Genomic DNA, 25097 nt, shown 5'->3' with positions numbered 1-25097 from the left:
CAGGAAGAAATGAGAAACAAACGTTCTGTTTGGTTAAATGAGGAGGAGAAGTGGGGGAAGGAGATGCATTGTCTTGCCAGAGAAACAGAGGCTTTGGCTAAGAAGAACGGGCAACTCAAGAACCAACTAGACCTCACCCAGGAAAAACTGAGGACCAAAGATAATCATTGGTTAATGGAAGGGGAGAAATGGGGGAAGGAGAGACAGGGACTAGCTGGTGAAAAAGAGACACTGGTCAAGAAGATTTGTCAACTCCAGAATCAACTGGACCTCACCCAGGAAGAACTGAGAACTAAAAATGCTCATTGTTTAATGGAGGAGAAATGGCGGCATCAGAGTCATGAACTAGCTGAAGAAAAGGAGGCTTTGGTTAAGAGAATTGGGGAACTTCAGAACCAATCGGACCAAAACCAGGAAGAACTCAGAACAAAAGAGAACCATTGGTTACTGGCTTTTAACATAGAGCAAGACACATGGGAGAAGAAGAGACAAGGACTAGCTGGTGAAATAAAGGCTTTGACCAAGAATAATGGGAAACTCCAGAACCAGCTGGACCTCACTATGGATGAACTAAGGACCAATGAGACTCATTGGTTAACCGAGAAGGATAAATGGGGGAATGAGAGGCTGGGATATGCTGGAGAAAAGGATGCTTTGGCTGAGATGAATATGCAACTCCAGATCCAACTGGAACTCACTCAGGAACAACAGAGTACCAAAGATACATGTTGGTTAAGGGAGGAGGCAAAATGGGGGAAGGAGAGAAGGCAACTAGTTGGTGAAAAGGAGGCTTTGACTAGGAAGAATGGGCAACTCCAAAACCAAATGGACCTTACCAAGGAAGAACTGAGGACAAACGATGCTTATTGGTTAATGGAGGAGGAGAAATGGGGGAAGGAGAGACATAGACTAGTTGAAGAAAAGGAGGCCTTGTATAATACAAATGGGCAATTGCAGAATCAAGTAGACCTCACTGAGGAGGAACTGAGAACCAAAAATGCTCTTTGGTTAAAGGAGGAGGACAATTGGGATAAGTTCAAACAGGGACTAGGAGGAGAACGGGAGGCTTTGACCAAGAAGAATCGGCAACTCCAGAACCAACTGGGCCTCATCCAGGAAGAAATGGGCACAAAAGAGAACCGTTGGTTATTGGCATTTAGGATGGAGCAGAACACATGGGAGAAGGAAAGACAGGCACTTGCGGGAGAAATGGAGGCTTTGGCTAAGAATAATAGACAAATCCAGAACCAACTCGACCTCATCCAGGAAGAACTGAGATCCAAAAATGCTCTTTGGTTAATGGAGGAGGAGAAATGGGGTGGGGAGAGAAACGGCCTAGCTGGAGAAAATGAAGTTTTGGCTAAGAAGAATGATCAATTCCAGAGGCAAATCAACCTTTACCAGGAAAAACTAAGAACAAACAATACTAATTTGCTAATAGAGGAGGAGAAATGGGGTAAGGAGAGACAGGGACGAGCTGGCGAAAATGAGGCTTTGGCTATGAAGAATGGGAAACTCCAGAAACAACTGGACCATATTCAGGAAGAAGTGAGAACCAAAGAGAACCGTTGGTCACTGGCATTTAGCATGGAGCAGGGAAAATGGATGAAGGAGAGACAGGGCCTTGCTGGAGAAAGGGAGGCTATGGTTAAGAATAATGGGCATCTCCAGAACCACTTGGACCTCATCCTGCAAGAAGTGAGAACCAAAGATACTCATTGGTTAGTGGAGGAAGAGAAATGGGGGAAGGAGAGACAAGGACTTGCGGGAGAAAAGGAGGCTTTGGCTCAAAAGAATGTGCAACTTCAGACCCAACTGAACCTCACCCAGGAGGAACTGAGAGCAAACAATACTCATTGGTTAATTGAGGAGGATAAATGGGAAAAGGAAAGACAGGGACTAGCTGGACAAAAGGAGTTATTGGCTGAGAAAATTGGGGAACTCCAGAACCATCTGGACCTCACTGAGGAGGAGCTGAAGACCAAACATGTTTTATGGTTAAAGGAGGAGGAGAAATGGGGGAAGGAGAGACGGCGCCTAAAAGAAGAAAAGAAGACTTTGATTAAGAAGGGTAGGCAATTCCAAAACAAGCTGGACCTCATCCAGGAAGAACTGAGAACCAATGATACCCATTCTTTAATGGAGGAGGAGAAATGGGCAAAGGAGAGAGAGGGACGCGCTGGAGAAAAGGAGGCTTTATCTCACAAGAATGTAGAACTCCAGACCCAACTGGACCTGAGTGTTGGGGAAGTTACTCAGGAAGAGAAGTAAGTTACTCATTACTTATTATTGCTTTTAAACGTAATATTACATTACTTATTACTTGGTCGTACAAGTAACTACTTACATTAAGCTAGTGCTACAAAAACAAACAAAAACTCGCTAGACTAAACAAAAACAATCTATACTTATAAGCTATATTCATCTGCAATGGATTACAGAACGGGAAAAACGATAACAGAGTATCGCTAAGACAAAGCTGATCAGTTATATTATTGCAAACACAGAGAAACTAAATGTTATCGCCGATTTCTAACACAACCTGGAAATGTCACACGGTAAACATCCTCACAAAGAATATAGAGAAGATATAAAATATAACACAATAAGATACAACAACGAGCTGTCCACTGTAGACCGGCCAGGGGGGGCATGCTCAAACATGTAGTATGAGCTGCACAGCAGTGTTGCAGTTGAAAGTGTGCTAAGAATCCGGACGCTACACTCCGCAGTTTTTTAATAGCCTACGCGTTTAAAACCGTATTTACATTGTGTTTTCAATAACACGGTCTAAGCCATCGTCGATCGCTATCCGTCATCGACGACGGACGAAAGCATCAATACATCGGTTCAAACCTAGTTGATAGCTTGTAATTTTCTTTTTTTGGCACTTGGGGCTCCACTTCTATGCAGCTGGATGGACACAACTGGTCTCATAATCATCTCAGTCAAAAACACATTGTGTTCATAACGCAAGCAACATAGCGTTACTTCTGTTTTGACAATTGTAATGAGTTACACTACTTGTTACCGGGGAAAGTAGTGTATTAGTAGCGTGTTACTGCCCAACACCACAGGATCTCACCCAGGATGAATTCAGAACAAGATGCTCATTGGTCAATTGAGGAGGAGAAATGGGAGATGGAGAGACAGGGACTAACGAACTGGAGAAAAGATGGCATTGGCTGAGAAGAAGAAAAATTCCAGAAACAATCTTTTTTTAATCCCTTATTTATTGTCACTGTACATAATATCTGCCCCCAAAACGACTCAAAAAGTAGTTTTTTTTGTTAGATGGAATTGTATCCCCCCCCCATAACATGACCATATTTTATTTCCAAGAAAGAATTTTGTAATTTCATTGTATACATAATGGTTAAGAAAAAGGAGCCCTCTACAAGCTCCCTGCTCCTGTTAATTGAGTTAAAAAATTGGTCATTTTGACCCATCAGTCATCCCAGTGCTAAAATGGGGATTAGTCTGTCTACAGTCACACCAACAGTACATCAGTAATTCTCTAAATAGTTTTCACATACTATGAATATTTTTTGTTTGCTGTGGTGATAAAGACAAAATCTGCACTTATTGCAGACAAATTTTACATCTGCTTATGTGTCTATAGGCTACATTACATCCCACTGTATACACATACAGTACAGGCACACATGCACACGCGCACACACACACACGCATGCACGCACGCACGCACGCACGCACGCACGCAGATTGCTCAAAAATCCCAGGAGGAGTTTGATTTTAACTGCTTTTCATATAATTAAAAATGGTGGGAGATCTAAAGGTCAGAGGTCAAAAGTCAGAGTGTGAAAGTTGTTAGGCATGAGGAGACGCATGTGTGTATCGAAGTTTCATGGCTGTAGGTCAAACAGGGCATGAGTTGTACTGTACCTGTTCAAAGTTGGCATTTTCAATTTCAATTGAGTGCTACAGCGCCACCCTTTGGGCATAGGTTGTGAGTTTCGTGCCCTCTACCATATTGCAGAGTTTCGTAAAAAGCTTATGCACGGTTGGGCCAGAACTGCAAAAAGTGGCGGAAGAAGAATAATGAAAGCCAACAGTTTCAAAGAGGTTTCGAGCCTTATAGGCCTCAAACCCTCAATAAAAAAAATATAAAAAAATAAAAATACATGGGGGACCCCCGTGTCTTGGGACCAGTCTTGGGTCCCAGTCTTGGGACCCCCGCGAAATATCGCGTACCCCTTCAGACCCCCTCGAAACATCGCGTACCCCTTCGGCTGGCTTTTGTTTTTTCATGAACCTGGTTGCTTGTCTGCCTCCCAATCTGGCAATCCTGAGTGAGTGGCTACTCGCTAGTAGAAGCTGCGTTGAGACGTGGCGTCGGTTTTAATGTATTGTTTGGGATGTGCATGGCACCAAAATGATGGACATATTAGCGTGAGTGTGGTGGGATAGAGACATTACCTAACCGAAAGGAAGTGCGGGGGTTGAAGCGAAGGGCTCGCGTCTGTTGTTGTGCAGATGCAGAGATTTCAATGGCCGCCACTTAGTGTAGCGTCGGGTGTGACCGTCGGCGCTCGGGTGTGCTCACGGTAAACGGTGCTGAAGTGTTTCCCTGTCCGGTGTGGTCGTAATGTGGTGAGTTGAATTAATTATGCTTCGAGGAGGCGGAGTGTAGTGAGCAATGAAAAGTATTCTACGCCACCCGTAAAAACGTTCATCGCGCACGTTGTGGCTAGTGTTGTGGCTAGTGTTGTGGTGACATGTGATATGTTGTTGTGTTTATCCCGAAACAATGAAATCAGTGTGGTGTCGGAAGCTGGGAGATCTCTTTCCCAAAAGTAGATGTGCTCTATAAATAAAGTTTGATTTGATTTGATGCCTGATTTATGCACGCAGAACATAGCGGATCTCCAAGACCTACAATGCATCGCATACGTGCCATGTTGTAGGCTTGAAAATCAGGCTTCAATAGGAAATGTGCGTGTATTTATACGTTTGTGACTGGTTGTAGCGTTTATTTCTGCTGTTTGATATATAAAAGGCTGGTCTATTGTTGTCATCGTTCCCACCTACTCCCATTGACTTTTTGCCAGACCCAGGGGGTCGGGCCTACAAGAGGCTTTGTCGGTCCCCCTCTCCAAACGTTTTCGTCCATACATGGGCATAAAAGAGGTCTGTCTTCTGTTCGGTCCCCCTCTCCAAACGTTTTCGTCCATACATGGGCATAAAAGAGGTTTGTCTTCTGTCCTCTTTTTGATTGGCCAAGCTTAGCGTCACGTAGTGCTCTGATCTTTCAACCACTAGGGGTCTGGCAGTACCTGGTTCCCTTGTTTCCCCATCCCAACCCAATCACGTGATTAGTGGAAATACTCCCATCCCACCGGAATCCCATAGGAATCCTGTGGCCCGTGGGAATCCCGAAGAAATGTTAGCCTCTACTCTCTATCATCAACCATCCCTCTCTCTTCTCTTCATCCCTCTCTTATCTCTAGTTTCTCCTCTGCTGATTTACCACTTTTTTCTCTGTTTGCTCCTCTCCTCTCCTCTCCTCTCCTCTCCTCTCCTCTCCTCTCCTCGCCTCTCCTCTCCTCTCCCCCATGTTGTGATATGAGGGCAGTGTATGGTGGGTGTTCACATATCTAAAGGGTCTGTGCTGAAAGAGTTGGATTGAGACAGGCCTCATCTGTATGCATGAGCAGCCACTATAAAGTAACTACACATATTGATCTGCTCCCTGGCTTCTGTTTCTACACAATTCATGACCTTCTGCGAGATTCCTCGGGCAAGACACACGCACGCACATTCGCACAAAAGCGTGAGCATGCACACACATTCTGACATGAATACCTGCATGGGCACATGCACAGTCACATCTCTCTCTTTCAACACACCCATGTCCCACACACGGTGCTCCATAAAGGCTGTCAGCGTGCCCCGGCACCCTCCCTCCTTACTGTCATTAGTTTTGGTGAGAAATATCCCGTCTGCTCAACAAAAACAAACATGGCAGCCCGCGACGGATTACTTCATCAGATGAGGCGTGTGCCGATAGTTATGTTTCACTCACTTACGGCTCATCTACATCGAGCACTTCAGAAACTTACCGACGATACAAGGATGGGGGTTTTCAATCAGCACATTTTGATCAATGACGCATCAATGTGATACGGCGCTGTCAAGGCGGTCGTTCTCTCTGAGCTGTGATAATCTATCAACCTAATGTATTAATGCTCATCTGATCTGAATGGAGGGCAGAGTGGGTGCCAGTATTTGTGGTGTTGCACCATTTAGAATGTGCTCTGTAGTTGATGTTCATGAGAAACTTCATGCATTCATGTTTTGACGTTTTAAATGCTTGTGTGTTTGCTGCAAGAACTTCAGAATATGTATTATAACACAAACACAACACGTTGTGAAGGTAATTGAGTCACAGTCATGACATTGAGGCGGCCATAGCTGAGTGGTTAGTGAGCCCGCCTAGGGAGCTAGAGGCCCTGGTTGCCCCAGGTACGATTCCAGGCCACGCCAGCATATGTGTCGATGAAATGAAATTTGTCCCTGAGCAAGACTCTTAACCCCTAATTGCTCACAGGCCCTCATTGGAAACAAGCCCGCAAGGACTTTCATGAATGTCCTGTTAAAAGGAATTATCCTTACATGCAGACATCCCAGTCTTAATAAACATTATACACTGATGTAGTTTTTATTTGCATTTAAGTTCAACTAAAATAAAGCGATAAGGCAGTGCTTTGTGCTTTTAGAACGGCTAAGAGTGTGTACAAGAGAATGTTTACGACACTATGGCAACATGAAAATCATAGGCATATAGTATCCCAGTGAAAACTGTTTTTAATATCCTTTTCACCATACAAGAGTAATATGATTCCCAATGATTTGCCTGCACAAAGAAGGAAGTTGCTGTGCAAATGCATGGAAGGTATCAAACGGTAGGGCATTTACGAATAGGGATTTTTGTGTTTTCGGCTTCTAATACCCCAAAAGTCAAATATTTGATTATTCGCGGGTGAAATATCATATTCTGTCATCTAATACAAACAAGCATTTCTCATTAAAACACTGGGCCCTATTATGCATGTCTTAAATCCATGTCTTAGGTGATAATTAGGTGATAACGCCACCATCTTATGCGCAATCCCTATTATGCAAGTTATGCTGAACGCAAACGCTTAAGGAATAAGACTCACCAGCATATTTTACACATGGGGGAGTGTTCATATGTTAATTAAGGGCGCAATGCGGTATCTGCTATTATGCCCCTTGACTTAAAAATATTCACTGCATACCGTTAAGACGTGGTCAGACCACGTCTTAACACATTGAGTGCCAAAACCGGAGATCTACAGTTTTGCAAATACACCCGTTGAGTGCCATAACCGTAGATCTACGTGAGGAGATTTTTTTTCTTTTTTCAATTTTTTCCCACATGGGGCACTCTAACGCAACTTTGCAATGATTCACGGACCCTCTAAAATGGAAAGGACGGATGTGGATCCATGCCAAAAAACTTACCTCCCGTCCACTCCAATGATAAGTCCTTGAGAAAAAGGTCCATATCTCCATATCTTTATTACCGTGGTGGAAACGAGCCATTTTCGATGGGCAATCACTCTGCAATGGCGGATCGCGTCAGAAATATTATTGTTCCAGGCGATAGTCCCTCGAGTGAGATTGTAGATCTGCTATTTTTGATGCACAACACCGTCTTACGATGGAACATAGGCACAACAGTGTACATGCTGCCTTTGGTTCAAGCCTATCCTATCTATGTTCAACAACAACCACAGTTAAGTCCGCAAGGCTAAGATGCGTTATGATTACATGCTCTAACAGCAAGCTATAAATACAAGATCAACTTCACTCCAATACGAGTCGCAAAACTCGTGACCTGTTTATTATAGATAATGTTGCGCGCTTGCACCTTTGTTGGATAAGCATAAGATAGTTGAATAAGAAACAGCATCAAATAGTGGTTTTGATATTTGATTAAATGAATATTCAACTATTCTGTGAATGTCAAACTGTACTCCTCTTACCTTGCCATAGGTAAAATAAAATACATCCTTTGAATAGTACGGCGAATATTGTAAACAAGATGACACCACTGTGATACTGATACATGTGGTCCTGCTGTGTGCATTTTACAACATGCCAATCAGTATCAAGGACTGGAACTTTCCATGTTAGATGTACAGTATTAATTTTTTCCCCCTGTAAACTAGAAAACTATAGTATTATTCAGCCTGGTGCTGTGAAGTGTGTTCACAACAACTGCACACAGCAGTTAGAATAGTTTAAGTTTCTTTTAGCCACAGGTTAATTAGTTTTCCCTTCAACTTATGAGACCAAATAAGAACCCCATCTTTACATGTCTCAGACTGCAGCACTAGTCTGAGAGACGTTTCAGTAAAAGTCCTGCGAAAGACTCATCACTTTCATAAGAACCCTTTGATTTTTCCCATCATGCAATTGGTTGTGAAATTGTTTGGGGGAGGTTGGCTTTGATCTAATGTTTTTGTCCTCCTCGTTTGATCAAATAGGTATGTTTGTAATTGCATGCGTGCTTTGCATCACTGTCCTTTCAGTCTTGAACAGTGAATGTTGAACATTCCTACAAGGAATGTCCATTCTCAGTAGATCACTCTTCAGCCTCTCTCTCTCTCCAATCAGAGCACAGCATGATCTGAGTAGGCGGGGACTAGCTCATTCAGCCTAGAAAAATGTCAACCTTTGTATCGCAGCAGACACCGAGATGGGGTTTCCGGAAAAATAAATACATTTTAAATTATGTGACCAGCATAATATGACCATTGAACGCCGGAGGCCGAACACACCCACAAAAATTTAAGTTACATACTACTACATACTGTCATTAAATTAATGATTAATTAATTATAACCTTTATCACCGACATACCAGTGTGTGTGATGATGATCACTCTGGCCTGCTCTGAAACGACGTGTGTCTCTCTCCCTGCGCAGCACGTCTTCTGCATGTGTGTGTGTGTGTGTGTGTGTGTGTGTGTGTGTGTGTGTGTGTGTGTGTGTGTGTGTGTGTGTGTGTGTGTGTGTGTGTGTGTGTGTGTGTGTGTGTGTGTGTGTGTGTGTGTGTGTCAGTGGTGGAAAACGTGCTCACATGTTTTACTTAAGTAAAAGTATCAAAACTGCAATGTAGATACTCTGTTACAAGTAGAAGTCCCGTATTAAAAATGTACTTGAGTAAAAGTACAAAAGTATCTGCATCAGAATATACTTACTTATAGTACCAAAAGTAGAAAATACTCATTATGCAGAAAGTCCCATTTGACAAGTTTTCAAATGTGTAATAATGAATACACATCTTTTGAAAATAGCATACCGTTATAATTTATTCAATACTTGTCTTTGTCCCTCTCTCTCAATGTGTGTGTGTGTGTGTGTGTGTGTGTGTGTGTGTGTGTGTGTGTGTGTGTGTGTGTGTGTGTGTGTGTGTGTGTGTGTGTGTGTGTGTGTGTGTGTGTGTGTGTGTGTGTGTGTGCGTACACAGCTCCAGCCAATGCTCAGATCGTGCACTCGGGTGCAGCATGTAACGTCAAGGAAGACAACATCAGTGAGAGGATTTACACCATCAAAGAAGGAGACACACTGGTACTGCAGTGTATCGTTAAAGGGCACCCCCGACCACAGGTACCACCCTGATACACAGACACACACACACACACAGACACACACACACACACACACACACACACACACACACACACACACACACACACACACACACACACACACACACATACGGAAGAAGAGAGAAAAGGAAATATATTGATAGATTGTGTGTGTGTGTGTGTGTGTGGGGGGGTTTGTACACATCTCTGTATGTCATTCTGCTATTTTAACCACAATAGAAACAAAGGCCAGTAAGGAGGTCATTTCTTGTCTTCTATGATAGTCCATACACAGTCAAACACAAAATTAATGCAGTGAGAGTGAACTGTGATGACCTCAGTGACACAACATCCTTCTAGAACCTTCTGTTCCTCTGTCCTGTCCTCAGCAGAACACTGCTGCATTCTGGGATTGTGTCCCTCTGGGCTTACTGGGTTTCTTCTACACCCTCCACAAGCTATATTATAGATAACCTGATCCCTATGCCTGTCTCACCCTCTCTCTTTCTTTCTCTCTCTTTCTCTCTCCGTCTCTCTTTCTGTCTTTCATCCTTCCTTCCACCACATTCCACTGCACTTTTATTTTGGTCAACTTTTGCCTTTTTAAATGTGCTTTAAGTAAAACTGACTTGACTTGGCCTGTAGATAAGTGTGTGTGTGCTCAGGTCTATTAACATGCATTTACATGCACTTTTGTAAATACATGTGTTTTTTAACGATGTGAATATTATGAAATGTCTGGACAAGCAAATGTGACAGTTAGGAAGGTCACAAAAGGAATAGGTCACGTTCATTAACCCTTCCCTCCCGTTTTCAAGTTTAAATCCTATATTAAAATTGCCTAGAGGGCAACCGACGGCAGGCAGGCTGGTCGGTGGGTGGTTGGGTGGAGGTCACAAACGTAAGATGCGGACCTGCGAGGCGCACCGTTGCACCGATCCACACCAAACTTGGCACCAACACTGGTCAGGGGTCTGCCATCAGAATAGCCACACCAGGGACTACAGGCCACCCCCTCTGTGTTCCTTTTGGCTGCAGTTTAAACAGCCATAACTCCAAGTTCCCAGCATGCTAAAGGCGCCAAACTTGGTAGGTGCCCTTAGACGGCCAATAGGGACAGCCTGTAATAGCTTCAGCTCCGTCCCCCACGCGGCACCCACATCTAGAGGTCGGGCCATATATAGAGATCTCTGTATCTGTCAGTCCGTGTCCCTTTTGTGCCCATATATGGAGATCTCTATCTGTCGTCTAGCAACATGGGTATCACCGGACCATACTACAGAGAACCAAATTGACCACATCTGCATAAGTAAAAAATTCAGAAGATCACTACAAGACGTAAGAGTCAAAAGAGGAGCAGATGTAGCATCAGACCACCACTTGCTAACTGCTAGACTGAAGCTCAAGCTAAAGAAAAACAAGACAGAGACAACAACCAACAGACAGAAATACAACGTGAGCCTACTGAGAGAGGCAGAAAAACAAGAAGAATTCAAACTGAAACTATCCAATAAATTCGAAGTTCTCCAGGACCTACTTGAAGGCGAGACCAGCATTGAGAGGCAGTGGCAACAAGTTAAAGACACACTAACTTCAACATGCCAAGAAGTGGTTGGCTATAAGAAATTCCAGCAAAAAGAGTGGATAACAGCAGAAACACAACAAAAGATACAAGAAAGGAAAGAAAAGAAAGCAGTAGTGACAAAGAGCCGCACAAGAGCATCAAAAGCAAAGGCGCAAGCAGAATATACTGATGTCAACAGAACAGTAAAGAGGAGCATTAGAGCAGACAAGCTGAAATACATCAACAACCTAGCAGAAGAAGCAGAGGACGCAGCAAGGCATGGAAACATGAAGCAGCTGTATGATACCACCAGAAAGCTGTCAGGTAGATATAGCAGGCCACAAAGACCAGTCAAGGATAGAGAGGGAAACCTCATTAATACAAAGGACGGCCAACTTAATAGATGGGCCGAATACTTTGAGGAACTGCTCAATAGACCCCCACCAACAAACCCCCCAGAGATACAACCAGCACAGACCGACCTCCCCATCAGCTGTGACATACCCAGCAGAGAGGAGATCAGGAAAGCCGTACAACAGCTGAAAAATGGAAAAGCAACAGGGCCAGATAACATCCCGGCAGAAGCCTTAAAGACAGATGTCGATACCACTGTGAGGCTGCTTTATCCACTCTTCAAACGGATCTGGGAAGAGGAACAGATACCAGCAGACTGGAAAGAGGGCCTTATCAACAAGCTCCCAAAGAAAGGGGACCTCTGTAACTGCAACAACTATAGAGGGATCACACTACTCTCAGTGCCAGGGAAAGTGCTAAATAGAGTAATCCTAGACAGAATGAAGGATGCAGTTGACCACCAACTAAGAGACCAGCAAGCAGGATTCCGAAAGAACAGGTCATGTATAGATCAAATTGCCACGCTCCGCATTATTATAGAGCAGTCACTAGAGTGGAATGCACCACTCTACGTCAACTTCGTAGATTATGAAAAAGCTTTCGATAGTGTACATAGGGAGACCACCTGGAAGCTACTAAGACACCATGGAGTGCCCACTAAAATAGTAAACATAATCAAAAACAGCTATTCTGGAATGACTTGTAGAGTGATACACGATGGGGAGCTCACAAACCTGTTTGAGATCAAGACTGGGGTCAGACAGGGTTGTCTACTATCCCCATTCCTGTTTTTACTTGCCATTGACTGGACAATGAGAAAAACAACAGAACAAAGAAAGAACGGAATTCAGTGGACGTTATGGACACAGCTAGACGACTTGGACTTTGCCGACGACCTGGCACTACTCTCCCACAGTCACCACCAAATGCAAGAAAAAACCAAAATACTGGCAGAGACTTCCTCACAAGTAGGACTCTCCATCCACAAGGGAAAAACACAACTCATGAAGATAAATAACACCAGCACAGAGCCAATCCTTCTAGGGGACAACACGTTGGAAGAAGTAGAGTCCTTCACCTACTTGGGGAGTATCATCAGCAACCAGGGTGGTACGGATGCAGATGTGAAAGCTAGGATAGGTAAGGCAAGAACAGCATTCCTACTCCTCAAGAACATCTGGAGCTCTAGAGAGATACAACAACAAACAAAAATAAGAATATTTAACTCTAACGTAAAATCAGTCCTGCTTTATGGGGCAGAGACATGGAGAACAACAAAGACCACAACAAATAAAGTGCAAACCTTCATCAATAAATGTCTCAGAAGAATCCTGAAAATACACTGGCCAGACAAGATCAGCAATATAGACCTATGGACGAAGACCAAACAACTCCCAGCAGCAGATGAAATCGGACGAAGAAGATGGAGATGGATCGGGCACACACTACGCAAGCCAGTGTCAAATACGACCAGACAGGCTCTGACATGGAACCCCCAGGGGAAGAGAAACAGAGGTCGGCCCAAAAACACCTGGCGGAGGGATCTCCAGGCAGACACCAAGAGGCTGGGAGGCACCTGGTCGCAGATAGAAAAGAATGCCAGTGACCGAGAACTCTGGAGGTCCCTTGTCGACGGCCTATACCCTGGAAAGGGTGTCAGGCATAAGTAAGTAAGTATCTGTCGTCTACCTGTGTCCCTTGTATGACCATATATGGAGATTCCTGATGTCATTGGTATATGCCCATACCCTGTATATTAACATGCCAAAATATGGCCATATTGGTTGGATCAGCGGTTCTGGACAACTATCCACGATCCACGTCCGGACCGGATCCGAATGACTTGTGGGGGGCACCACACTCCCTCGGTCCTTGCCGATGCGCGCGCCAAGTGGGTCGCTCCCATATATGTGCATGACCATATATGGGCATAGCGGTCGGATCTATCGCTCTGGACAACTGTATCTCCATATATACCCGATATGGGCATATCAGGTTTGTTTATGGTTATGCCTGAGTCATAGTGACATGCCTATATATGGGCGTGTCGGGTTTGTTTATGGTTATGTCCAAGCCAGAGTGACGTGGCCGTGGTCCGCCACACACAGGTGTGTGTAACAGCTCTCAGGTTGACTGCAGGGATGAGACTTTTAGGTAACAAACAACTGTAGTCTGACACACGCGCTCGCACAGATGCACACACACGCGCACATTCTTTAGGAACACAATAGAAGGGTAAATGGTTTTTCTGAAAGTGATTCCCACTTTCTTATTATTTATTCATGGATCTGCTGGTCACCGCAACCTTGAGATCTGTGTGTGTGTGTGTGTGTGTGTGTGTGTGTGTGTGTGTGTGTGTGTGTGTGTGTGTGTGTGTGTGTGTGTGTGTGTGTGTGTGTGTGTGTGTGTGTGTGTGTGCGTGCGTGCGCGTGTGTGTGAGAGAGAGTGTGTGCGTGCCTGCGTGTGCGTGTGTGTGCCTGCACGGGAGGGAGAGAGGTAGGAGGAGGGGAGGAGGACAGGGGGAGGTGGGGGGGGGGGGGGCTGCGGTTGGGGGACTCAGGGTTTGGGTTTCCGTCCTTGAGGGCTGAGCAGAGGACAATCGATAGAGAGACTGAAAGTGAAGCCAATCTGGAACCAGAACCAGACACAAATGAGATCACAGCATGACCCCTTCTGAGAGGAGAGGAGAGGACAAGTTGAGAGGTGAGGAGAAAGAAGATGAGAGGAGAGGTGAGGTGAGGAAAAGAGGAGAGGACAGGATAGGTGAGGCGAGGAGAAGAGAAGAGAAATGATGGAGCTTGCACCAAAAAACATTTCTCCCACTGATTTAGACCTGTAAATCTGTGATGTGACAATACAACTGATTCTGATTCTGAGAGGAAGATAGGACAGAGGAGGCGAGGTAAAGTGTTGGAAGGTGTGGAGTGGAGGAGTGTGAGGAGAAGAAGAGGGAGAGAGGGGGTGAAAAGGAGTACCACACAGCATTAGCAATATCAAACCTAGCTGACTAGACGCTACACACTCACTGAATATGAGAGAATAATACCGACTCCCGCTGTGTATGGAACTGAAGTGCTTCTTTGGCTTTCACAATAAAGAAGGCACTAAGGAGTTAGACAGGAGCCATGCTGTTTGCTAAATGTGCCATGCCAACGTCACATTTGGGGAACACCATTCTGTACAAATGGAGCAGCTAACAGCTGATGCTAAAAAGAGAGATGAGAGAGAGTCAACTCACTTTGGATCAAGTTAACACACCAAAGTTTCCATCGATCTGAACCTGTACAACCAAAGCAGTCGGTAAATAATGTATTTAATTTGCAAATAGTATGTGTCCTCCGTGTGTTGTAGAGAATTAAGGTTTCCATAATATGGTGAATATAATGGAGGCTCGTTACACCATACCCTCTCGACAACAAATCACTGACATCACTGTGCCCAAGTTATACACAGAGGTCAAAACCAGCGTGCTGGAATCTCTCACCTCAGCTGAGAGTCGCTTTCACGTGTGATGCATGGACATCAAGGGCCACTGAATCGTGTGTAACTATTACAGCCCCACATATGAGTGGAAGGTGGACTTGCATGTGCTGCAAACAGGAGTGATGCAGAGTCACACAGAAGAGATCATCACAGTGTTGCTGAAGGAGGCCGTTACTGGATGGGGGTTGGAAGCAAAAATATCCTGTCATTGTAACCCACAATGCATCCAACATGAACGTAGCATGGACGATCACTTGTCGAGATGACCCACGTGCACTACTTTGCACACTGCCTGAAATTTGCCAGCAGTGGCGAGACTACTTCGTAGAATCAGACGTGTTACAGCATTTTTCAAATGCAGCACCATAACCAGCCTTCAGCTAAAAGTCAAACAAGACCAACTACAACTACCAAAACACAGGTTCATCACAGACATTCTCACATAGTGGAACAGCTCTTTTGATATGACAGAAAGATTTTTAGAACAACAACCAGCCATCTTTGCAGCACTCCTTTCATCAGAGATCAGACGGAGTGAAAAGCATATCTTTCCACTGAGCGAGGCACACATGCTCAGAGTGAGTGCTCAAGGCTGTGAAACCGATGAAGGATGCCAACCTTGGTAATGTCAGAGGAGAGCATGCTCTTTCTGTCTCAAACCACTTCATGCCAAGCTTGTCAATGGCACAGAAAAAAGCCAGGGTGACAGTGACAGTGAATGACATCAAGGTTGTTAGCACAAGATCTGGGAAAGAGATATGCCAGAGAGAGGGAGACACTGTGCATGGCATCAGCTCTTGATCCTAGGTTTAAGGATCTGCCCTTTATTTCTGAAGCAGAGACCAAAGAGACATACTCCAAACATGACTGATGCTGTGGTGGCTTCCATCAAGAAGCAACAAAATGTAAGTAAATGTAAGTGATTATATATATTTTTTACTACATAGAATGCAAGTAAATACTATTACAATATATTGATGACCATATCGTTTTAATAGTTGGGGAGGGGGGGGATTTCTTTTTAAATGTGGGTACAGATTATGTGTTGTTGTAGCTGTAGCAAATTTGATATTTTGATGTTTTTCAGCTGCAAGAGGAACAGGACATTCCAGCATTCCACAGTGCCTGTGCAATGTTGCACCAACAACTGCACATGATGATGCTGCTGCTGCTGTCACTCCCAGAAACTCCTCTGAGTCGGTGGAAGGAACACAGGCATGAGTACCCTCAGCTCTCCAGAGAACCAAAGTGTTTCCCAGGGGCATCATTTGGGGTCCCAGGGAATGGCACTGGCTGCCCCTTAGCGTTTGCATTTAACCTCAAATTCAGTTTGTTGTCTCCGCCAGGCCGAAAGGCATGGCGAGAGAGTATGTTTTACCGTCCGTCCGTCCGTCCGTCTGTCCGTCCGTCCGTCTGTCCGTCTGTGGACAGCTAATCTCCCGTACCGTTCGCTTGATCGCAGCGAAACTGTGCACACACACTCCCTGGATGCCAATTCAGAACCTCTGCCCCAATTTTTTCACATGGCCCTGTTATAGCGCCACCAGGAGGCCGCTTTTTGCAAAACACATTTTTTCACAGTACTCCTACAGATTTTGTCCAAACATCACGCAAATCGGTATACAGTATCTCTATAGTCATTAAACGAAACAGGTCTTTCAGATTTTTCATATTCCATCCTGATTGGCTAAAAATGGCTTCCAAAATTTGCAGGACTGCTCCGTTTTGTACAAAATGCCTCAAATTATGAACACAGCATGTAATTTCCGTGAAACTTTGCATGCACATTCCCACTATGCCGAGTATGACATACCACTTGAGACTTTTCTAATCAGCCTCATGGTGGCGCTATAACAGCCCGATTCGTGTTTTTACCTATAACTGCACCAATCTGTGTAAAACTTTGTATGCGCACTCCCTAGAGGTCAAGGAAAAACCTTTGCCCTGCATTTTTCACATCTGCCTTTTATAGTGCCACCAGGAGGCCGACTTATGTAAAACATATTTCTTTACATTATTCCTTCCGATTTTATCCACATCTCACGCAAATCGGTACACATGATCTCTTTAGTCATGTGATCAAGACGGATCTGTTACATTTTTCATATTCCATCCCGATTGGCTAAAATGCACATCTAAAGTTTGCAGGAGTGGCCCGTTTTGAACAAAATGCCGCAAATCATGAACGCAGCGTCCGATTGTGGTCAAACTTTGCACGCACATTCACACTATGTTGAGGAACAAATGCTACCCTTTTAACATTTGCCTGTTATAGCGCCACCAATAGGTCTAATTTAGCAAAACACATTTTTTTTAACAAAATGCCTCAAATCATGAATGCAGTGTCAGATTGCCGTGCAAGGCCTAAGAAGAAATGGCACCTTTTTCACATTGGCCTATTATAGCGCCAACAGGAGGCCACAATAACCTACCTGACCTGGCGGAGACCTGTGCTCCGAGGAGCACTTTTTCTAGTTTTTGCATTCTTCATGCACCTTTTTTTTGCTGGACTTTACTTTTCCTTGTGGATCTACCATGTGGATTGTACCTGTGAAAGTTACCGCCCTTTGGTGGACTATGTGGTTTAATCTGACAATGTGCTGATACTCTTGTTTGCACCTTAATGTCTAATATCATGTACTGTACATACCTGCTGGTATGTTCCGGCACCTTATGTCTATCTAACCTCATGTACAAACTTTAACAGCTGGATATGTAAACCTGTGATGTGACAATAAAAGCACTTTATTTTGTAAAGATATTGGTAGATGTAATTTGAATTTCCTTTGTTCAGATTGCACAAAAATATTACTGATTATGTTATAGGGGCTATATGCATTTTCTTATAACTACTTGTGGCATTGGCATACATGGAATGTGAACCTTTAAAGCAGGATGTACTGTATGTTGTGTAACATCTTCCTTAATCCAGGCACTTTATTCTTTTTTAGTTTTGTTTTACTGGGAAATGTTATTTTCTTTGCTTTCCTTTTTTTTATATGTGGTGTTCTTTATACTATGACAGTTTTCCTAAAATGTCCTAAAATTGCAATTTATTGTTTTGCTTGCAATATATTGCAATATATTGAAACGTAATATATTGAATCGTGTGCTGTGGTGAGTATTGTATCACCAGATTCATGCCAATACACAGCCCTACAGTTCTAGGGCACATATAGTATATGTTCTGCTCAGATGGTTATGAGTGCTCAGGGACGAGCAGTTTGAAGTGTCTTGCTCTATCACAAGAAGTGATTTCATAATATTTCAGTGTGCAAATGTGTGTTTATTTCAGAATCAGAATCAGAATCAGAATCAGTTTTATTGTCACATCACAGGTTTACAAGGTAAAAGAGTGGGTGAAATTCGTTTTTGTACATCATTCCCATCGCAACGTTAATTCCAAAGAAAGAAGAGGGGGGGGGGGGGGGAGAAGAAGAAGAGGGGTGGGGGGCAAGTGGGAAGGAGATCAAAGCAAGAGAACAACAGAAGGCCAGACAAGTTATCTACATATTTACAAAGTACCTGAGATAATAAAAACTAAGGTGCCTGAGCATAGCAGCAATGTATGTATACTGTGCATGATATATACTTATACTGTGCATGATATACATATGGACGTTAAGGTGCTTAGAGAAAAAAAGAGCACAATAAAAGACAAAAAAAGTCAGTGCGTTATACATGGGATTAAGGTGCAAAAGGTCAATGCGTGTCCACCTAGGGTGGACTGACCCTAGTATAATCCGCAAGTAGCTCCATGAGGGAGTGCAACAAAAAGTCATTTGTACCTGGTGTAGTCCACAGGTATGTCCGAGGGGGGGCTAAGTCCAAGTCATTTGTCCCTGGTATAATCCACAGGTGTGTTCAGGAAGAGCCAGAGAAAGTCTGCGACCAGCTGGACAGAAAAAAAAAGTCTGCAGCCAGCTGGACAGTGCCGCCTGTTGTCAGGCTGCTGAACAAGGCTTATGCCTCATTCAGCATTCTGACAACAGCCGGATTAAAACTGCACCAGAACCTGGTGGTGGAACTCTTGATACTGCGGTAGAGCCCCTTGCCCGGTCGCGGTCGTTGTAGGGGTCTGAACAGTTTGTGACTTGGGTGGTGCTTGTCCTTGATGATGCGCTTGGCTTTGACCACGCACCGCTTTTTGTACAGTTCCTGGAGCGCTGGGAGCTCGTCTCCCATTATCCGCTCTGCCGATCGCACTACTCGCTGTAGGCTGATCTTTTCTCGGGCAGTGCAGTTCCCGTACCAGGCCGTGACACAGCCTGTTAGGATGCCTTCAACAGAACTGTTGTAATACAGCCTGAGGATGCGATGTCCTACTCCGAGCTTCTTCAGGCGGCGGAGCCAGTACAGTCGCTGCTGAGCCTTTTTCCTCACGTGTGTGGTGTGCGTCTCCCATTTGAGGTCCTCCTCGATGTGTACTCCGAGGAACTTGAACTCGCAGACCCTTTCCACTACAGCACCGTCGATGAGGATGGGCGCATGGTCTCTCCGTGGCCTCCTGAAGTCCACGATCAGTTCTTTGGTCTTGTCGACGTTAAGAGCGAGGTTGTTCTCCCGGCACCAGAGTGCCAGTGAGTTGATCTCCTCTCTATAGTCAGACTCGTCGTTGTTGACGATTCGGCCTATCACTGTCGTGTCGTCCGCGTACTTTATGATGGTGTTGGAGACATGTGTGGCTATGCAGTCATACGTGTACAGGGAGTAGAGGAGAGGGCTCAGCACGCATCCCTGGGGTGCTCCGGTGTTGAGGGTCAGGGGGTCGGATGTGATGCTGCCCATTCTCACCACCTGATGTCGGTTGGACAAGAAGTCCTGTATCCAGTCGCACATGCTTGGGTGTAGCCCTAGGTCTCTGAGCTTTTTGTCAAGTATTGCTGGGACAATGGTGTTGAATGCTGAGCTGTAGTCCACGAACAGCATACGTACATATTTGTCCTTCAGCAGCTTGTTGTCCATGTGCGAGAGGACGGTGTGGAGAGCCATGGCAATAGCGTCGTCGGTGGATCTGTTTTTGTGGTATGCATACTGCCACGGATCCAGCGAGGCAGGTAGCGTGGAGCTGATGTATTCCCTCACCAGTTTCTCGAAGCACTTGCTGACGATCGGGGTGAGAGCGACAGGTCTCCAGTCGTTCAGGCATGTCACTTTGGCCTTTTTGGGAATGGGCACAATGGTTGACATTTTGAACCCTGCAGGGACCACATTTTATTTTTTTATTTGTGTATTTGTGTATTTATATATTTATTTATTTGGTGAAAAACACCGCACAATGTTTTCGTCTACAGAACAGCATGACATCAGTTTTTCTTTAGAAAAATCCACCACCCACAATCTATCATCATCATCATCATTCTGACCTTCTCCTCTAAGGTTTCAGATGTAAGTGTAACTTGATCAGCAGATGGGACGTCCCATTACAGAGTCAGAGACAGTGATACGTTCATCAGGTTCAGGTGACTCAGTTATACAAACAGGTGTTCCGTGTTCAATATCAGTGAGTCAGATGTATTGAACTCTGTGTCAACTCTGCACCACAGACTGGACAACTGCTCTGGGTCATAATTGTCTCCGCCAGGCCGAAAGGCATGGCGAGAGAGTATGTTTTACCCCCTGTCTGTCTGTCTGTCCGTCCGTCCGTGTGTGTGTCCGTCCGTCTGTCAGCAGCTAATCTCTGGCACCGTTGGCTTGATCGCAGTGAAACTGTGCACACACACTCCCTGGATGTGCCAATTTGCCACAATTGATTGAGTTGGTCCGCATTTCTAACGCCTTGATCCAAAGTGGTTTACAATCTGTTAAATTCACCCATTCACGCACTCAGTCACACACACGCGCGCACACGCGCACACACACACACACACACACACACACACACACACACACACACACACACACACACACACACACACACACACACACACACACACACACACACACACACACGCTATGTCAGCAAAAAGGACTGCCAGGCAAGAACTGGAAGACAGAAATATATAATGAATGAAAAACAAAAGAGCAGAATGAGGTAAATGAAGTGAAGTATTCAATCCTTTGAGCGTGTGCGTGTTATGGTGGCAGAAACGTATACTGTAGATTTCCAAGTATATTGTATATGTATTTGTTGGCCTTCCATCCAATCTCATTGAAGCAAGGTTTTACATATATGTACTAATTCCAACTCAGCTACAGCTGTCAATCTAACAGCTGAGCTGACTCCTCCATGCTATTAGCATGTAATCTGTACTAAATGAGACTATACATGGTCATTGCTAATGTAATAACCAGTCAGCTCTATTATATATGGTACTGCCACTTAGTATAGCCCGTTTGTATTTATCTCCATTTAGGGAGAGCATCTTTGTGTATAAAAGGTGTCCCATATGACACTTCAGGAGGCAAGGTCTGGCCATGGAGGCCAGTGCTCTGTTGCTATGAATGCTGTTACTCTGCCTGAATCTCCCTAAATAAATGACCAATACTTCACCCTGACTGGATTATAATATTTCCATAATAGCGTTTGCGTGTGCGTGTGCGTGTGCGTGTGCGTGCGCGTGCGTGTGTGTGTGTGTGTGTGTGTGTGCATGTGTGAGTGTGTGCGTATATGCAAACGTCTTCATTTTTGTGTGAGGGTTTGTGTCCGTGCCAAACACTGTTCCCACATAACAGGATTATCATTTTAAGCGGATTCACTGTAACTGAGCCAGTTGGATGGATAAGCCGCTGTATGGTTGACTCTGGTGGCAATGAGTCAAGAATCACTTCAGAAAAGATGTCTGAGAACAGCCAGCATCCTTTTTTAAAGACAGTGGGTGGTCCTTGCCTGCCTGGTGCGTGGCTACTGAGGGAATAAGAGACATACTGCCAGAAACAGTCAATTATTCGTGTGCAAAACAAGCACCCCTCAAGAATGATGTCACTTATTCTACTGAATGAACTCTTTTTTTTTACATCTTTTATAAAATAGGAACAAATAAGCTGCTTGTGTGTTGAACCTGAACTGTGCTGTCAATGAAGTGAATACAGGTTGTCTAAGAGGACACAGCCTTACAAGCATCAATGTGGGAGAGAGTCTGTCCTGGCTGGGGATTTGCATCCACAAATCCCCAGATCTAATCTCCATGGCAGCCAGTGCCTGTCCTTAAATAGATAGATAGATAGATACCTGTATTGATCCCGCAGGGGAAATTCAGGCGAGTTCCATAATTATAGATAAGTGGAGTGTCCCGTGTGGTTCATGTCCCATAACTAAAACAATATAATTGCAGACGTTTTGATTGGAATAGTTTTTTTTGTGGGGGGTTAAAATACCCCTGGAGGTATGGGTTGAGTCCCAGATTTTAATATTGGTTGGGTTCAAGCCCCATAACTATGGGTTAGAATCCCATTTGTTCTACAGCCTGTTTTGTGGGGTTTGAATCTCCCTGGTAGGGTCTGCTGGAGTCTTTAAAGACTCATTACGAAATGTATTTGTTTTGTGTTATATAAAACATGTTGAATTGTCTTTGTGTACGGAATGTTCTGTACAAATAAGCATGCCTTGCTTTGCCTATAGACACCTCAGTGTGTCCCATGAAAGAGTCCTCGAGCATGATGCTGAATTGTTATTTCTTTGGATAAGAGTGTCTGGTCAGTGTATGAAACAAACAGGGTTGTTTCGGATAATAGTGCGAATGTGATTTAATTACTTGGATTAGATTGGGTAGTGGAGAGAAACATGAAAGCATAGCCAGAAAGACCCTGATTGGGAATCAAGGGTGCAGTTACATGGTTGTGACAACTATTAAACCGGCACTTTATTTGAGATCTTTATACTTTATGGCATTGAACAGCAGTTTTCCCCCCCCTCTCTCTCTCTCTCTCTCTCTCTCTTTTTAAGGCAACCTTGGCAATGAAAAACATAAAGATCATACTTTAAAACATGTACAGTCAATGCATTCTCGAGTGTCTATCATCATTATATGCCCGTGGGCATGTGCATGTACACACACGCACGCTCACGCACGCACGCACGCACGCACGCACACACGCACGCACGCACGCACGCACACACGCACGCACGCACGCACAGAGACAGACAGACAGGAGAAGCAAACCATATATGGTTGCTTACCCTGGTTGATTCAATGGTTGTCTGCTTCCACCAAATCCATCCTACAAACAGAGCTGAGCAAACAGGCCCTGCTAATCCGCTAATCCATAACCTACTTTATAACCTACACACATTGAGGATCACACACACAGACACACATTCACACATGCCATACACACAGAAAGATCACACATTCAGACAAATGCACTGACACACGCACGCACGCACGCACGCACGCACGCACGCACGCACGCACGCACGCACACTATTAGTTACCTTTATCCTCTGTGCCCTCTTTGTCCACACGATGTCTCATAGTCTCTTCCAGCTTGATAAGAGACAGAGGTTAATAGGGATTAATGGACACACACACTCACGCACGCACACGCACACACACACACACACACACACATGCACACACACACACACACACACACACACACACACACACACACACACACACACACACACACACACACACACACACACACACACACACAGTTAACCACACACACACACAGTTAACCACACACGTTGCGGAACAAGAAGAGTGTTCCAAAGTCAATTGATTTAGCAATTTACATATGTTGCTGAATGTGCATGCATGTGAGTGTGTGCGTGCGTCCTTCCGCGGGTGCATACTGTGTGTTAGGTGTGCATCCGAGCGCATATGTGCATTTGATTAATCAAATGAAAGCATGGTGTAGCTCCCTGTATAACAGTGCTCCCAAGACCTTATAGGAGAACTGAAGCGTGAAAGACCCATAAAGACCTTGTCAAGATCTCCTAATGCCGTGATCACCAATTTGGCGTCCCATAATTAATTGAACATGATCGTCTGATTATTGACATTGATGTGTTAATTAGCAGGAATGTCGCACTATGTAATAGTGAAAGCAGTGCTGTCGATTTAATTTTGTGTTAAGTTTTGGTTTTTATTCTGAGATGTACAGAATTTACAGTAGGTGAATAAAGAGGACCATTAAAAACATGTTTACATTAGCAGGAGTGTACAGTAGCACAACATGAATATGAAAGTAGTGTTTATAAGACAGTGCAATACAAATGTTTTCGTCACTAAACTGAATGAATAATCGTGATTCGATATTGATCAAAATAATAATTTAGGCCATAATTGTGGCCATAATCGCGCAGCCCTTGGCACCATCTTAAATTCTTATTTGGGATGTAGAAATAATGTCAACCAGAGCATGTGAGAGGTGTTGAGCAGGGAGAAATGTCACTCCCCCCGCTCAGTCATGAGGCTGTTCTCACACTCCTCTCCTCCTCCAAGAGATTCCCTGTTGCTCCACTCACCACTCATAGATCCCACCGCGCTGCTCACCGCTCATCTATGATCCATTGCTGCACATTTTGCTGCCATTTGGAGGCCCGTTTCAGAAACCGATTGAAGCACAATGTGCTTCAATACATATCCCCTATAATCAGTGTGCTGTTTTTAGAGACCCAATTTTAATGACAAATATATATATATTCATCATTATGTATCGATCACATTCATTATGTTTGCATTTAGACCGTTTTTACAAAAAACTATGACACCACCCCAACTCACTCTCTCTGTCTCTCTCTCTCTCTCTCTCTCTCTCTCTCTCTCTCTCTCTCTCTCTCTCTCTCTCTCTCTCTCTCTCTCTCTCTCTCTCCATCTCTCTCTCTCTCCCCCTCCAGGTCAGGTGGACGAAGACAGCAGGCAGTGCGTCAGAGAAGTTCCAGGAGACGTCCATCTACAATGAGACGCTGCGTATCAAAGTCATCCAGAGAGTGCAGGGGGGCCGCTACTACTGCAAGGCTGACAACGGGGTGGGGGTGGCTGCTATCAAGTCCATCCGCGTAGATGTGCAGTGTAAGTGGACAGGGATTCAGAACCAACAGAGATGAAAAATATATTTACATAGTGCCCTTCCACTTCATCTTCACCACAGCTGAACACCACT

The 25097-nt window shown here is 44.5% G+C and overlaps 1 protein-coding gene across 1 annotated transcript in view; it reads left to right on the top strand.

Moving 5' to 3' along the window:
- Positions 1-25097, top strand: part of LOC308087891 (MAM domain-containing glycosylphosphatidylinositol anchor protein 1-like) — a gene marked incomplete at its 3' end in the record, with an annotated part of 190761 nt that overhangs the window by 56574 nt on the left and 109090 nt on the right. Inside the window, exons 2-3 of the mRNA XM_080432121.1 lie at positions 9523-9662; positions 24832-25006. Of these exons, the coding sequence (XP_080288247.1) occupies positions 9523-9662; positions 24832-25006 (315 nt within the window). The remainder of the gene's footprint in view (positions 1-9522; positions 9663-24831; positions 25007-25097) is intronic.

The sequence above is a fragment of the Gymnoscopelus braueri genome (genome assembly GCF_963280865.1).
Source record: "Gymnoscopelus braueri genome assembly, chromosome: 1".
Lineage (NCBI taxonomy): Eukaryota > Metazoa > Chordata > Actinopteri > Myctophiformes > Myctophidae > Gymnoscopelus > Gymnoscopelus braueri.
The sequence above is the reverse complement of the archived record's forward strand: the minus strand, read 5'-3'. Positions and strand labels throughout refer to the sequence as shown.